Source organism: Phalangium opilio, unplaced genomic scaffold (genome assembly GCF_054372755.1).
Source record: "Phalangium opilio isolate 3A_F unplaced genomic scaffold, DU_Popi_V2 ptg000209l_1, whole genome shotgun sequence".
In the NCBI taxonomy this organism is placed as follows: domain Eukaryota; kingdom Metazoa; phylum Arthropoda; class Arachnida; order Opiliones; family Phalangiidae; genus Phalangium; species Phalangium opilio.
In genome coordinates, this window is record NW_028324217.1 from 8,997,257 (window position 1) to 9,009,428 (window position 12,172).

The 12,172-nt window shown below is 39.0% G+C and overlaps 1 protein-coding gene across 1 annotated transcript; it reads right to left on the reverse strand.

Moving 5' to 3' along the window:
• Nucleotides 1-1,502: 1,502 nt before the first annotated feature.
• Nucleotides 1,503-7,295, reverse strand: LOC149618983 (uncharacterized). Its single transcript, XM_089854541.1, has 2 exons — nt 2,850-7,295; nt 1,503-2,753 (listed from the first exon to the last, which is right to left on the reverse strand). Exons 1-2 carry the CDS (start codon nt 7,293-7,295, stop codon nt 1,503-1,505), a joined length of 5,697 nt encoding a protein of 1,898 aa, XP_089710667.1.
• Between the last annotated feature and the right edge of the window lie 4,877 nt (nt 7,296-12,172).

The following is a 12,172-nucleotide window of genomic DNA, read 5'->3' on the forward strand; positions in this document are numbered from 1 at the left end:
TGGCCAGTTTCATACTCCCCCCCCCCGAAGGGGGGTTATTATGAACTCCTGCTCTCAGTAATTTTCTAGCATTACGAAGTATACATATGTAGTGTTAAACTTATGGGACATATCTTATAAACTTATGCCTCTATGTATTCCTGGTAATATTTATTCAGATCGACGGTCCTATACCAATAGTTTTTTAAACTCTTGCATGAGGTGTAGGTCTATACATAGCTTCAGGAGGGTTATGGACTTGATATAGCTTTCAATAAACGGTGTTTTGCGGCCTTTCCCCTAATGTTTACAGGTCTTTTCCATTAGGAGCCAGTTCATTTTGAACTGTTGTACTAAACTAGCTTGGTCCAGAGAAGTGTTTTAGTCAAATTAATCGATTCAAATTAGATAACGAGTCAAATTCAACTATACATTCCAATTAATCGAGGGCCACAATTTTCATTCTGTAGAAACAAATTTAATTTCTTTCAATTGATGGTAATTAATTTGTGAGAGCGTCTCAGGTTTTTGGTTTGTTGTAGATAACGGTTGAATTGGACTCACAAATGACTGGCAACACTTGTTGGCACTCTATCTAACCTTGAAGTTTGATGAGCAGGAGAGCAAACAAAAAAGGGTGAGTGAGCCTACAGAGAAGGAAACATCACGAAGTTCGCCTTTAGGGTTATTTCCCTCGCTTCAAGAAGCGCCGTTAGTGGCAGTGCGAGTTGATTAGCCTGTAGTGATTTGGGAGAGCTTTTGGCTGGTCATTGATGGCGTATAACTACCGGACTGAAACAGTAGATACCGCGTTTTGTTGTCCCGACTAACTATTTAATTTTGGTTAAATAATTGAATGGACTTCGGTTAAATTAAACATAAGAGTTTTATTTCATAGTAATTAACGGTAAATTTCTAAGTTTTGGAAGGATTCGATCTTAGGGTAGCTAAAGAATCGACCCTTTCGGTTTGGAGGAGCTTTTCGGAATGGTGATAAGAATAGAATACAATATTTTCTTGTTACAAAAAAGAGAGGAGAAGTTGTTACATTTGAAAGCTGGGTTAAGGTTTTAGCCAATCACTGATCTTGAAAAATTTACGTTGTACAAAGGAAATGGCTAGTCCCCAGACAATTAGAAGGGAAGGCGACATGGGAAGACGATTTTATCTACGTTTATGGCTCCGGCCAGTCGTGGGTAAGACGGGTTAAAATGTCAAGTTCAATAAGGGTAAGAGAGAGAAAGGGCTAAAGTACCGCTCCCATTTTTCATCGTCCCTTCTTTACAATTTACCTGTCGGCTTCTTTTGGTTAGAAATTTTACAGAAAATAGATTCATTTATAAGGTTTCAATTTTGAATAGTGAGTTCTCTTTTTGAGTTTTAGGGTACTTTTATCTTAAGGTTTTATCATACTTTTGGTATATTTTTAGGGAAAATCAGCTTAATTCTATACACTACGCGTATTTTACAATATATAATAATCAACACTCCCCCCAGTAATACGTAGTATTACTAAGGGTAAATCACGCGTAGTCACCAATTTCGAGGTTACACAAATGTTGCACTGATCGTCTGATGAAGCTATTGTTTTTGGTTTTCACTACACACGATCTTATTTTATTGTCGCGACCGATAATCAAATCCGTCACTAATCCGAGGTTCCACATGTGTCGCGGTATTTTTTCTTCATAAATCAAAACCACATCACCAATTTTAAATTTGGTTTCATTCTTAACGGTTTTGGAATGGTGGGCTGATCTAAGCTCCATGATATACTCATGGCGCCAGCGCTTCCATATTTTCTCAATCATGGTTTCGCGATATCTCAATCTTTTTGTCATTTCTTGTCGCGAGGTTGGTACACTTTCATTTATTTTTAAAGTTAACGGTGGCAGTGAATTTAATCTACGCCCAACAAGGAATTCAGCGGGCGTCAGGGGAATTGGTTCATTTAGGTCATTGTAATTATAGGTGATAGGTCGGCTATTTATTAGCGCTTCGGATTCTATAAGTACGGTCTCTAATTCTGTATAGTTCAAAAAAGCTTTGCCTAAGCACCTTTTAAGGCAGGTCTTGGTGGACCGCACAAGGCGCTCCCACCAACCACCATACCAAGCTGCTCTTTCAATTATAAATTTCCATTTAATACCATGTCTTCCGAAGAATTCTTTTAACTGGTCCTGTTTTATGTTTTGCCAAATGATTTTTAAATCCGAGTTTGCTTTTTTAAAAGTTTTAGCATTGTCCGTGTATATAATTTGTGGAACGCCCCTCCTAGATATGATCCGTCTGAAGGCTAGCAGAAAATCATCAGTACTAAGAGAAGGGACAAGTTCTAAATGAATCGCGCGGGTGACAGCGCAAGTAGCTAGGCAAATATAAGTTTTTTGTTCTTGGTTGTTGGTTTTAGCTATCAAGGGACCTGCAAAATCTATTCCTATGATTGAAAATGGTGGGGATTGGTCTATTCTGTCCCTAGGTAAGGGTGCGGTTGGCATATCACCTGGCCTTGCTCGTAACCTTTTGCATACAATGCAGTCTTTCACCACAGTTCGGGCTAATTGCCTCGCTGCTGGTACCCAGTACCTTTCCCTTAATTGCGTGACAGTGTCACTTATACCCCCATGTTGGACTTGCTTGTGACTTCTAATAACCAATAACTTGGTTAATCTATCACTTCTGGGCATAATTATGGGGTGTTTCTCAGCGTAGGAGAGGGAGGATTCACCCAAGCGTCCACCCACGCATAAAATTCCGTGTTCATTCAAAATGGGCTTCAAAGGTGCTATTTTAGAATTTTGGTAAATTTCTTCCCCGTTTTTTATTTGTCTTATTTCTGGCCCATATTCGTTAGCTTGTATTGATTTAACCCAGAGAATTTCTGCTTTCTGCATTTCTTCTGCAGTAATTGCTCCGGTTAATTTCTTTAATCCCTTTGCATTTAGGGCAAATCTAAATAGGTATGCAGTAATTCGAAATATTTTATCGAGGTGGTAATATTTCGAAAGATCTATCAAATTTTGCAGTCCAACCCTTTCAGTGAGGTTGACAGCTAAGGTAATTTTTCGCCTTTCACTAGCTACGGGCTCTAGGTCGCTTTCGGATGGGCGGCATGTGCGGGGCCAAGTAACTTTGGATTCCTTTAACCAAGGTGGGCCCTCCCACCACTTGCTATCGTCTTTTAGATCTCCCGCACATAACCCCCTTGTAGGTAAGTCGGCCGGGTTGTCTTTCCCGGGGCAATGGAACCAATTTTCCCTTTCTGTCAATTTTTGGATTTCAATGGCTCTATTCGACACAAAGGGCTTCCACTGATTTGTGTTTCCCGTTACCCAAGCTAGGGCTATCATAGAGTCGGTCCAGAAAAAGGTTCCTACTACGTTTCTGGTAAATGTTTGCTTTATATTGTTGGTCAATCTGGCGCCTAACAAGCAACCCATCAACTCTAATTTGGGTAATTTAAGATTTAAGCTTGTATCTTGGTTTTTGAGTGGTGCTACTCGAGATTTCGCTGCTATTAATGAAACCCCCACTTGGTTTGATACGGTTACGTATCTCAGGTAAACACTGGTAGCGTATGCCTTTTGACTCGCGTCGCAGAAGCAATGGAGTTCAAGCTCGGCTATATCATCCGTGGTCTTGAAAAAATAGCATCTATCAATTTGGACTTGTTGAAGGATTGGGAGTTCTTTAACCCAGGTCTGGAAAATCTTTTTGGTTTCTTGGGGAAGCTCCGTGTCCCAAGTTTCTTTAGACTCCCATAGAATTTGCAAGAGCATTTTTGCTCTGATAGTAAATGGAGAGATAAGGCCTAATGGGTCAAATATTTGAGCTAAAAAGCTAAGGACTTGTCTTTTAGTAAAACGCATATTTTTGCTAACTGTAATTAAGCTGGTAAGGTCATAGGCGAATTTGTCAGTATTAGGGTTCCATTTAACTCCTAATACCTTGTTTTCACTTGTATCCGTGTTTTGTTCAAAAAGAACAGGATTTTCTTTATTGTCATGCTCTGTCCATAAACTTCTTAACTCTTGGGAATTGGTACCCCATTTTCTGAATCTCATTCCCGCCTCTTTTATTAAATTGGCAGCTCCTACTGAAACCTTATATGCTTCATCTACATTTTCTAGTGAACTAATCAGATCATCTACATAGAGATCATTGTTCATTACTTTTCTGAGGTTTTCAGGGATTTCTTTATCCTGCATGACATGGTATTTTATAGTGCATCCGAGTAAAAAGGGACTAGATGTAACCCCGAAGGGCACTCGGGTCATTCTAAGTATAATGTACTGACCCTTTTTAATTCTCCCGTCTTCCTCCCGGAACCAAATAAATCTCACAGAATCTTTATCGGGCTCATCTAGAGCGATTTGCAAAAAAGCCTTCTCTATGTCTGCGACTATAGCGACTTTTCCATACCTAAATCTTAATAATAACAATAGCAAGTTAGGATTCAAATTTGGGCCGGGGAGGAGACATTCGTTTAAAGACGGTTTCCCATAGGAGTGTGAAGACCCATCCAATACCACCCGAGTTTTGGTGGTCTTTACGTGTTCCCTTTCAACACCTTGGTGAGGCATATAATAGGTGCCTGGTTTAGATAATTGCACTTGGTCTTCTGGTACCACTTCAGCTATACCTAGCTCTAATTGCTCGTTAATTACAGCCTTGTACCTTTCATAATATCCTTGATCTTTTTCAAATTTTCGTTCCAGACTTTGAGCTCTTTTTATAGCGACAGGCAAGTTATTTGGTAAGGTTTCTTTACTAACCTTCCAAGGGAATTTTACAACATAACGACCCTGATTTTGGTCAAATTTTATATCCTCAAAAAAGGTTGTGAGGGCTTGGTCATTGGGGTTCTCCTTTATTTCGGAACTATCAATCCCTAAACTTTCCAAATCAAAAAACGATTTAAGCGTTTTGTTCACCCGTTGTTCCCCCAAACTTATCAGCATAGAGGTCACTGACTGCCTACTATTTTCCCATTCAGAGCTTTTCTCAGGTCCGCTTAAACACCAACCTAGTTTGGTTTCTAACGCTACGGTTCGGGGTCCTAACCTTTCAGTTTTTCCACTGACTATTTCCCAATAATAGTCTGCCCCTATTAGGATGTCTATATCTGGGTGGTCTTCGTCGTTTTCTAGGACGGGATCATCTGCTAATTTTATTCCCTTTGTTTGGAGGATCTCCCGAATCTCTAGGTCATTGGAATTCGAGAAATCGTACGCTAGGAAGCTTTGGACAACGGCTACTATTTCTACCGTTTCTTCTGGGTTCTCTTTATTCTCTAAAGTTACTTTAACTCTTTTGTGCTTTCGCTGGTGGGGGTCCTTATTTCCAAAACTGTATACGTCCAACTCTTGGTCTCCTACAACTGGTAGTTTTAGCCTAACAGCGAGATCTTCCCTTATGAAGCTCCCTTGGCTCCCCCCATCCAAAAAGCATTTGGCGATTAAGGAATTTTTAGGCTGGAGGGGATTTTTTGCCACGGCTAACGTTCTCTGTAGTAATATTTTCTCGTGGGAGGTTTTTATTGGGGCCATAGTCATAGCTATACTTTTAACAGAAGTTTGGACTTGATCATTTGCCTGATTTTGGCTGCTAGTATAATATATGGGTGGCGCCTGACTTTGCATCTTAGTCGGGTCTTGGGATTGGACTTGAAATTTTCCCTGGGTATGGTCTTCGTGGGACATTTGGTAATTAGCTGGATTTGGGACTTGATTAGGTTCATTATAAGGTGACCCACTATTATACATCTGGTTTTGGGCTTGACTGACATACTGATTGTTTCGGACTTGAGCTACTAACTGGGTTCTAGTTTGATGAACCGGTTTTTTATGCGCTGGGTTTCGTTCGCATAGGGAGAAATTGTGAGCTTTATTGCATGATTTGCAAGTTTTAAATCTGGATCTACACCTTGAAGTGTCATGATACAAGCGAAGGCAAATGAAACACCTACCGCAATCTCTAATAATGGTACATTTCTGGTCTAAGGTATAATTGGGACAATTGAGGGTTTTGTGGCTTGTGTTTTTACAAAATAGACAGTAGATTCTATCGGGTAACTGGGAAGGTTGTTGGTTTACCCCAGTGACTAGTTGCGAAGCAGAGGCTCTGTGACTATGGTTATTTGGTTTATTTCTATACCGATCTTGATTTTTATCAGTGCCTTCTGCATTATTGGTTGTCGCTCGACATACTAACAAATCCGACATCTCTCTACTCTCTACTTGTTCTCTAATAAACTCAATTAAATCATCTGGGTCCCAAGACGAACCATTAGTAGGGACTTTCCTACGGACGCAATAAGCGGTTCTAATATCCTTTGGCAAAGCTGCTAATATTTTAGGACAGAATGCTTCGGCTTTAACGCTAGTGTCTATTCCTAACCCTTTGAGACTTCTAATACTGCTCTCACAGGTATCTAATATAATACGCAAGGCTTTGACGTTATTAGAGTTTAACACCGGCTGAATTTCTTGTAAATTATTGTAAAGAAGGTGTACCGCTAAATCATGCTTTTCATATCTTTTTTTGAGTACTGTGACCGCTTGATCATACGAATCATCTACTTCGTCATATCCCTTTACAGCCTGAAGGGCTTCTCCTTCTAAATACCCGACAAGATATATGAATTTTTCTACCTTTGAGAAGTTCTGTTTATCAATAATGGCGGTAAATCTTCCCCAGAAGCTATTCCACTTAGTGTGGTCTCCGGAAAATGTTGGAATGGTGATTTCCGGTAGCTTCGGATGATTTCTGGGAGCGACGGGTGGTGGCGCGACTGGTTGTTGGTTGTTTACGATCTGTGTTGATCCACTGTAGTTAGAGTTCGCTGATTGAGATCCGTTGATTTGGTGAAGCTTCTTAATTGCTCGATTCGCTCTTAATTTTAGAGTAGATATGTCCTCTCGGAAGGCGATAGCAGCGTCTGATTCTCTTTCGAGATCGTCATCATCTTCTATTAGGCTTTGTACCTTGGCATCTGCTAGTGTGACATCTTCTTCTTTCTGGTTTAGGAGACTTATGATGTCCTCGAGGTCTTCCACGTCGATTGTTGTGGCTTGTAAAAGTTTATTGAGGTCGTCCATTTTTCGCGTTGCAGCCTTCTGGGCACTCTTTTGGGAGGCTCTAGCGAGCTTAAGCTCCTTGGCTTTGTGTACAGTACTTGGCCCACTTCCGGCTGGCATGGCGGCGTTGATGGACGTCTGAGTGTTCCGCTTGCTCATCTGGTTCGTTCCAGTGGTATTTAAATGGTCTTGGCTCTGGTTAATTGGATTGTTTTGTTGGTTGGTCGGATCCGACATTTCTTGTAATAACGGTAATTAATGTTCTCTGGTCATTGTCCCGGGTTTCGGCACCATGTAGTGATTTGGGAGAGCTTTTGGCTGGTCATTGATGGCGTATAACTACCGGACTGAAACAGTAGATACCGCGTTTTGTTGTCCCGACTAACTATTTAATTTTGGTTAAATAATTGAATGGACTTCGGTTAAATTAAACATAAGAGTTTTATTTCATAGTAATTAACGGTAAATTTCTAAGTTTTGGAAGGATTCGATCTTAGGGTAGCTAAAGAATCGACCCTTTCGGTTTGGAGGAGCTTTTCGGAATGGTGATAAGAATAGAATACAATATTTTCTTGTTACAAAAAAGAGAGGAGAAGTTGTTACATTTGAAAGCTGGGTTAAGGTTTTAGCCAATCACTGATCTTGAAAAATTTACGTTGTACAAAGGAAATGGCTAGTCCCCAGACAATTAGAAGGGAAGGCGACATGGGAAGACGATTTTATCTACGTTTATGGCTCCGGCCAGTCGTGGGTAAGACGGGTTAAAATGTCAAGTTCAATAAGGGTAAGAGAGAGAAAGGGCTAAAGTACCGCTCCCATTTTTCATCGTCCCTTCTTTACAATTTACCTGTCGGCTTCTTTTGGTTAGAAATTTTACAGAAAATAGATTCATTTATAAGGTTTCAATTTTGAATAGTGAGTTCTCTTTTTGAGTTTTAGGGTACTTTTATCTTAAGGTTTTATCATACTTTTGGTATATTTTTAGGGAAAATCAGCTTAATTCTATACACTACGCGTATTTTACAATATATAATAATCAACATAGCCTACCGCGTGTAGAGAACTCGGGCTCTGTCTGGCGTTGCCTCTTGGCGCGAGAGAGATAACCTAATATGGCGGCGTCGTCACTGTTCATTGGTTTCTCTGCAAGTAACTAAACGCGTGCCTAAAAGCGCGCCTCTTTTTAGGTTTGAAAGAAAGTAAAATAACAATATTGTGGCAATAAACAAACTAATTAACAATAATTTGGAAAAGGTAGCGATATTTAGAGGTAAAAATGTGTCAAATTTAGTAAAGTTTGGAAAGGGGGAAAATTATTCAGTTGATAAAACCAGAAGTATATAATACCCTTCTGATAAAACTTGATAATAACGAAAACAGGCGCACATTTAGCCGTTCATGTAATACATGGAATGGTCTATGGTAACTTGAGTCAATATTTGTAAAAAGTAACTCCTTATTAGAGTCAATCTTTTGGAAAAGGTAGTTTATTATAGGTTCGATTAAGGTTTTAATTAGGTTCTGTTCAATGAGGGATCAGGTTATGTCTTCCAGTACAATTTTTGGTTAATTTTCTTCGTGGAAAAATTCTATAAAACTAAGTCGATGCAATGGAAGCTTACTAAGAAAGAGTTTAACAACACTTCATTGAAGATAAAGCTGATAAAAATGGAAGAATAACCCCTTTAGTAAAAAATATCTATTCAAAGTTTAGACTGAAAACATTTATATTGAACATTCATACTAATATTATTCGTGATAAAAATAAAATAAAAGTAACGATAAATTTAATTTACGGAGATAAATATGAACCAAAACAAACGGAAGCTACGATCGAGTCCCACGTGACTAACACTGAACTTGTCACGCTATCATGAGGTGTTTTCAACCAAACGCCCATATCCACTCTCTCTAGGCTAGAGCGGAAAATAAATCGAATCAAAGTACGAGTTTTGCATCGATACAGCAATTTTATTGAGAATCACATGACACGTCGGGATGACGTTATTTTTAACTATAGCAAGCTATACGTTGTTACAAAGTTAATCCTTTTAAGTGGGGAAAAAGGGACCTTGAAATGTCTTATCACTTCATAACAAAATGTAGCCCTTAACTTCGACATCACCTTCACCTATATTCCTTATCTAAAGCATCAATAAACCCAAGATAAACACAAAAACATTTAAATTGCGAGTGTCCCATCAGAAAGAGCTAGGCTTAACTCTAAATTAATTGAAAATACCTTCTTGGGATTATTTTTTCACCTTCGGCGCCGAGGGGCTTATCACTCTTAGATTTTCTGTACACGTTCACCGATTGTGGTTCAGTGTAATGATAGAGAACGTACCATAGGTTTGTCACTCGTTACTGAGAGCTTTTCATGAAGTGACGTAGGTCATAGATTCTCGTAAAGTGACGCCTGGTGAGGCGCTGTCAAGGGCTTAGTACAGACTATATAGAAAGATGGACTGCAAAGCTAACCGAGTGTAGTCAATTCTCGCGTCTTCCTAGAACTATCTCTCAGTAAGTCTAGTGTCATACTTATGGAACATATCTTATGAACTTATGATCGTATGAAATAAACCCTTTCCAAAAGTCGGTTGTAAAGTAGGTTCTGGTGTTTGAAAACCTCCTTTTTAAAACGGAACATCCGTTATGTGACTCAAAAGACATTAGATCATGGAGGAAGAGGGGAAGTTGAAAACAAGGCTTTCCTCGTTCTCCAATCGAGATGCGTACTGTACTCTCACATGTGGGTGGCTAAGAGGGGATAAGTTTCTCTGTGATTAATAGCGAACCTTTATCACGTGCTTTGTAGATAAACTCTTATGCGCCATCTTAGGTTAACAATATCGTGCAATTTCTTTATATTTTTTCAAATTGAGTGAACGTTACGTGCATTTGGAATGTTTAAAGGACAAGTTCAGCAAACATAACACTATACCTTATTAGAACGGCCTTTTTCTAACTGGGGGAATAAAAATTTACAGGGCGAAGGGGTCCTTCAAAAAGCACCGCTAGAGGCAGTGCGAGATGGCTGGCCTCCCGCGTGTAGTGAACTCTGGCTCCATCTGGTGTTGCTTCTTGGCGAGTCGTAGGAACTCCTCCGCCCCTGCGTGTTGGCTTCTCTACAAGTGAAGTAATTACAGGAATGGTCTACATAAAAGGAAAATTATTAAAAAAAAAATTTAATTAGTCTTAAAAACGAGGACTACTGCGCCATCCGCCATTGGTTTAGTGGCGTCTGCTAAACAGAAACTCTTATCCCTTCGAGATTGGTTGAGTTCGGTAAAGTAAGGTAGAGGTAAGAGGTTCGGTTTAGCAGACGCTACTAAACCAATGGCGGATGGCGCAGTAGTAATCGTATTTAAGACTAATTAAATGCTAATTATTTTGTAACAAGATACCATTTTGTATACATATTTACATATTTACATTTTTCCTTTAATATTTAGAAAAAGGCCGTTCTCTTAAGGTATAATATTAAGTTTACTAACCTTTTCCTTTAAATCTGTATTAGAGCTTACTAACATTACGTCTGGCTTTTCTTTCAGAACTTGCTCGTTTCATGTATGACAGAACTAAGGATATTCCAGAGTTTTTACAAAAAAATTTAAACTCCTGCCATTTTCCCTTTAGTTTGCATATCCCCGTAGTTATAAATGGTCCATAAGAAGTTAAGTTGCACTGTCCAGGGTAAGCTTTAAAAGATTACGCGTAGTGAGTTTAATGCAGCCAAAAGGTACAGTGCGCAAGTCGATTTCACGGAGTGACTGGCCCCTCGTTCATCATATGGTAAAAGTAGATTGTTAGCGGGAAACTCAATTATTACGTCATGGCGTTTACCAATGGGTCCATTCGCGTTGGTAGCCAGGAAGGATTAAATAACCAATGAAATCGTGAAAGCATAAGTTTATAAGATATCTTCCATAAGTATGACACTTCCTATACTTTAAAATGCTAGAGAATTACTGAGAGCTAGTTCGAAAACGACACGCGAGAATGGACTACACTGAGTACACTCGGTTAATTTTGCAGTCCATCTTCCTATTTAGTCTGTACTAAGCCTTTGACAGCGCCTCACCAGGAGTCGCTTGACGAGAATCTATGACGTTTCACCCACGTCACTTCATGACAAACTCCAGTTTGTACCCAGTGTCAAACTTATAGAACGTATCTTATGAACCTATGTTGAAAGTTAGTAAACAGTAAACGACCAAATTTTCTAGTGGTGGGACATCTCAATTTAGAACTTTATTTGAAACAATTACTTCAACAGTAATATAGTAATAATATAATTTTCACAAATCAAGGACAGAAAGTGGCTACAAGTTTCCAATATGTTTACGGAAGTTTCGAGTTTCAATTCCTTATATTAAATAATTCACCCAGGTTTTGGATATTCTTATTTTATTAAACCTGAAACCACTCAAAATAGGCAGAAAATCTGAAGAAATGGAAAGAAAAAAGGCCCGATGTTATTGAAAACTTGTCATTTAAGATTATGGAATCGTAGCAAAAAATTCTAAATGATAAAGCTCGACCACTCGGTGATAAACTAATAAAATCGCAACCAAATAATTCCTACACTTCCTAAAACTTCCGGTAACTTAAATTACTCAATTCAAGATCACTTCACATAACAGGAAATTATGAAATCAATGTTTCAATTATTCAATAAACAATAGTTATGTAATTTCCACCTAAACGTTAATTAATCAACACAAAATAATGGCTCTAAATCATCAGAAATCGTATACAAAACAGACGCAAATTAAACAAATTCAAAACATACAAAAACTATCTTCATAATTATCTATCAACCGTGTATCCAAAAAACACGTACATTTCATCTCCCTCCCTATAGTCTCTCTCTCCCCAGTAGTTCAGTCAAAACATTACCCGCCAAAAATGTAAACAAACTGCCTTCCACCATATATATCCGTGCAGCCGACGTACGGGATAGGAACGGTTTAAAAGAAGAGGGGGCTGGACATCAGGGAAAAGCAAACTTCCAAATCTTCCACCTCTAACATGTGGGAGGGAACTTGGAGGACAGTTGTGGTGTGAAATAAGATTGGGAAGCCAGGAGGGGCCCTAACTATTCTACCTTC

Bases quoted from the DNA above. Each gene is read 5' to 3' on its own strand.
- LOC149618983 (XM_089854541.1), bottom strand. From the start codon at position 7,295: ATGTCGGATCCGACCAACCAACAAAACAATCCAATTAACCAGAGCCAA. The intron at 2,754-2,849 runs GTTAAATCAATA...GCACCTTTGAAG, and splicing joins AGAAAGCAGAAATTCTCTGG to CCCATTTTGAATGAACACGG.